The 4,371-nt window shown below is 40.4% G+C and overlaps 2 protein-coding genes and 1 non-coding gene across 3 annotated transcripts; all 3 read left to right on the top strand.

Moving 5' to 3' along the window:
• Positions 240–1,808, top strand: LOC104699394. Its single transcript, XM_010414708.2, has one exon. The coding sequence runs from the start codon at positions 240–242 to the stop codon at positions 1,671–1,673; it is 1,434 nt and encodes a 477-aa protein (XP_010413010.1). The 3' UTR covers positions 1,674–1,808.
• Positions 1,950–2,031, top strand: TRNAS-GCU. Its single transcript has one exon. It is a non-coding gene; the product is annotated as a tRNA-Ser (tRNA).
• LOC109133379 (phospholipase D beta 1-like) lies at positions 2,900–4,340 on the top strand. Its single transcript, XM_019246428.1, has 2 exons — positions 2,900–4,249; positions 4,320–4,340. Exons 1-2 carry the CDS (start codon positions 2,900–2,902, stop codon positions 4,338–4,340), a joined length of 1,371 nt encoding a protein of 456 aa, XP_019101973.1.

The raw sequence follows: 4,371 nt of genomic DNA, 5'->3' as shown, positions 1-4,371 counted from the left end.
ATTTTATAGGGTTTCAGATTGGGGTGGTTACTTTGGAGATTCAGTGTAGGGCTCTGTAATGGAATAAAGGTCTAATGGAGAATTCACAAACACTGGGTTCTGGAAATTTTCTTTTAGGTAAATCATCTCTTGTTTTCTTCTGCTGAGTTTAAAATTTGTTCTTTTTATATTATCGAGGGACAGTGGTAATATATATAAGCTAACATAGTTTGAAATTGTTGAGTTTAATGGTAATAGCAATGGTTAGTTGTATCCATATGTTTATGGTTTTGTGTGTTAAACTTGTTTGGTTTTTTCATGCATTGTTTTATTCTTCAAATCTAAGGTTTGATTATGGTTTCTTTGTAAGCAGGATAAACAAAGATTCAGAGATTCAGAGGAGTCTGTTTTTTTTTTTTTTTTTTTTTTTTTTNGCTGAGGAGATATCTAGCACTGTGAACTTGGATTTGAACCTTGGTCCTGACCCTGAGTTAGGTCTCGAGCCAGCAACAAGTTATGCTAGATCTGATTGGGGTAATGGGCCTGCTGCTGGAGAATTGGAAAATTTTAGAAGGTTTAGAAGTCGGTACAGGTCACGTTTCAGAACGACTGGTATGCTTTCGGCTCTTGCTGAAACAGATAGCCCCTCGATAGAATTGAGTCAGTTGTTGATCCCTTCTGGTAATGGAGCTGATTTGCCAGCTGGTGAGGGAAGCATAGCTGGTGGAGAGAGAGTTAGTAGCGAGGAGGACTCGAAAAAGTGTGAGAATGGGAACAAAGTCATGGAAGAAGACAATGTAACAGAAGAGAAAAGGGATGTTGAGAAGAGCGTTGACAGCGATGGGAGCTTCTTTGATTGTTACATATGTTTGGATTTGTCCAAGGATCCAGTTGTCACTAATTGTGGCCACCTTTACTGTTGGTCTTGCCTCTACCAGTGGCTACATACTTCAGAGGCAAAGGAATGTCCGGTTTGCAAAGGTGAGATATCTGTGAAAACCGTGACTCCAATCTATGGACGTGGGAAACACAAAAGAGAATCCGAAGAGGTTTCAAATACCAAGATCCCTTCGAGACCACAAGCGCGGCGTGTGGAGAGTTTGAGAAATACACTTAACAGGTCAGGTTATATACCAACTGAAATGATTAGACATTTACAGGAAAGGCTTGAAAGGGAATCTAGTACAGGAGAAAGACGCGCCAGACCATTTCTTAACCGGTTTATGACTTCGAGGGGAGTTAGAGCAGAGCAGAACCAGCCTGGTGAAGCATTGGTTGCTGCACCATCAGATGATATTGATCTGATCTCGAACAATTCCCCTGAACACGAAGTGAGGTCCTCCCGTGCTTTGTCAAACCGGAGACAGTGGGCACAGAGACCAGCGAGGATGTCTTCGTTTACTTTGACCGCTGCTGAAAGATTAGTGGATGCTTATTTGATAACACACGCAATGGGGAGGATCCAAGAGCGAAACATCAATAATCCTGTTGGTGGTGTTGAGGACAGGGACTCGTTCTCGAGCATAATAGGTGTAATGAACTCGGAGAGCCAAGTTGATACAGCAGCTGAGATAGATTCAATGGTGAGTGTTTCGACTTCTTCACCAGTGAGAAGACATGAAAACAATTCAAGGGTCTCTGATGTCGACAGTGCAGAATCTCGTCCATTAAGGAGGAGACGGAGATTTGCTTAGAAGATGAAGGAGAAGAAAAGAGGAAGCTAGGATGATCTTTATTTTTGTTTTTTTTTTCTTGTTTTGTGATTTTGGGATTTTGAAGCTTCTTTTGTTATGGTTAGGGATAATAATAATTGAACCAAAGATTAATAATATAGATAAGTTTATACATACAAAATTGCTTACATTACGATTGATGTGTGTCCCAAAATCTGTTTTGGCTTTATTGCAAGCTCACTGGTTTGGTTGAGAGTTTTAAATTATTTATGGAATATAATAATTAAGAATAAAAACGTCGCTTTGGCCGAGTGGCTAAGGCGTTTGCCTGCTAAGTAAATGGGGTCTCCCCGCGAGAGTTCGAATCTCTCAGGCGACGAATCTTTTTAATTTTTTTTTCCTGATTTATTAGTAGTGAAAAAATCTGATCCTTTTTGAATTTTTTTTTGACAGAGTAAAAATCTGATCTAAAAAAGTTTGTTAAAAGAATACAAATCTGAAAACTCATACAAACAAGAAATAATTATTCATTTTTGGATAATGGGTTGATTTTAGGAAATAAAAAGTAACGAAGTTTTGTGTGAATCTTAAATTCTGAAAGCAAACGTCAAAAACTTTTTGTCTATAATTCCAAAATTGGTAAATATTGAGATACTGCGTTTCCTTTTCTTCTCTCTCAATCTCTTTTGATTTGATTCTCCTTCTTCTTCTTCTTCTTCTTCTTCGTCCGCGTCGTCTGAATCCGCGTTTCTTTAGCTCTCCAACGCCACACACGCCTCTAAATTTTTCTTCCGCTGTAAAACCTTCTTCCTTCTCTCTCTCTTTGATTTTTCTTCAAATTTGGCTTTTTTTTTTTAGTATCTCTGGTTCTTAAATCAGGTTTGTTCTGAATCGAGATAAGATCATGAGCTATAAGAATTGATAAAAAAAATATATATAGTTTTGTTTGAGGGGGGCTTTGATCTGAATCTTGTGTTCTGAATCTTGTCTTTGCATTGATCAGCTTATTTAGGATTCATAAACTAATGTGACAATTGTATTGTGTGGGTTAAAGTTTAAGTCTTGCTATTTCTTGACGGTAGATTTGCACTTCGTCAATCAAGTTAGATTGTGTTTTAGCTTCAGTTTGATCTAAGCCAAGCTATTTTGATTTCAACACTTATTGTTTGATTGTCTGATTGTTCTTCTTTTCATGCAGAGGATTCAACTTGTGATTAGTAAGTAGCTTATGTGTGCGTAACTGTTTAATGGAGAATCACGGTCCACGCTATCCATACCCTTATGGTCAGTATCCATACCCTTACCCATACCCAGCTCCTGCTCCTTATAGACCTCCCAGCTCTGAGCCATACCCACCACCACCCCCTGCCAATCAATACAATGCTCCTTATTACCCTTACCCACCACCACCCCCATATGCAACCCCACCACCACCGTATGCATCACCACCGCCGCCTCATCAGCACCCTTCTGGTTCCCATTCTGGTCCATTAGACTATAGCCACAACCCACAACAATCTTCATCTCATCCCGGTCCCCCTGAGTATCACCGACACTCTTTCGACTACCAACAACAACAACAACAACCTTCTCCTTACCCTTATCCTCGACCGCAAGCTAACTTTAGCACTTATGGTCCGCCTCCTCACTATTCGTATCAAGAGTCACCGCAATACCCTCCTCCACCTGAAACTAAACCCCAAGAGACTCCTCCTCCTCAGCAAACTCAGGGCTATCCAGAATACCGTAGGCAAGACTGTCTTGGTTCTGTAGGAACAGCTCCTGATAATGTAAGCAATTCTGGATCTTCTTATCCTCCTGTGGATGAACTTCTCAGTGGTATGCACATTTCTAATAATAACCAACCAGCGCCCTCTGTTCCACAATTATCCTCCCTCCCTTCCAACTCTTGGCAAAGTCGCCCTGGTGATTTGTATGGTTACCCTAACAGCTCATTTCCAAATAACTCTCATTTGCCACACTTAGGGCGAGTAGATTCGTCTAGCTCTTATTCTCCTATCTATGGATCATCTGAATCGCCTCATAGTGGGGATATGCAGATGACTCTGTTTGGTAAAGGATCATTGAAGGTTCTATTGTTGCATGGGAATTTGGATATTTGGATCTATCATGCAAAGAATCTCCCAAACATGGATATGTTTCATAAGACACTTGGTGATATGTTTGGAAGATTGCCAGGAAAAATTGAAGGGCAGCTTAGCAGTAAGATTACCAGTGATCCTTATGTTTCTGTATCAGTCGCAGGTGCTGTGATTGGAAGAACATATGTCATGAGCAACAGTGAAAATCCTGTTTGGATGCAACATTTTTATGTTCCTGTTGCTCATCATGCTGCAGAGGTTCATTTTGTTGTTAAAGACAGTGATGTTGTGGGTTCACAGCTTATAGGGCTAGTTACTATCCCAGTTGAACAGATATACTCTGGTGCAAAAATTGAAGGAACTTACCCGATTCTAAACAGTAATGGGAAGCCTTGTAAACCAGGGGCAAATTTATCATTATCGATTCAGTATACTCCTATGGACAAACTCAGTGTTTATCATCATGGAGTTGGGGCAGGTCCTGATTACCAGGGGGTACCTGGAACATACTTTCCACTTAGAAAAGGCGGAACTGTGAGATTGTATCAAGATGCACATGTCCCAGAAGGGATGCTCCCGGGTATAAGACTGGACAATGGAATGTCTTACGAACATGG

The sequence above is a fragment of the Camelina sativa genome, chromosome 6 (assembly GCF_000633955.1).
Source record: "Camelina sativa cultivar DH55 chromosome 6, Cs, whole genome shotgun sequence".
In the NCBI taxonomy this organism is placed as follows: Eukaryota; Viridiplantae; Streptophyta; class Magnoliopsida; order Brassicales; family Brassicaceae; genus Camelina; species Camelina sativa.
This window is presented reverse-complemented; position numbering and strand designations above follow the sequence as displayed.

Coding starts and splice junctions, on each gene's coding strand:
- LOC109133379 (XM_019246428.1), top strand. CDS start 2,900: ATGGAGAATCACGGTCCACGCTATCCATACCCTTATGGTCAGTATCCA. Junction 4,250..4,319: donor CAGGTCCTGATTACCAGGGG/GTACCTGGAACA, acceptor CACATGTCCCAG/AAGGGATGCTCCCGGGTATA.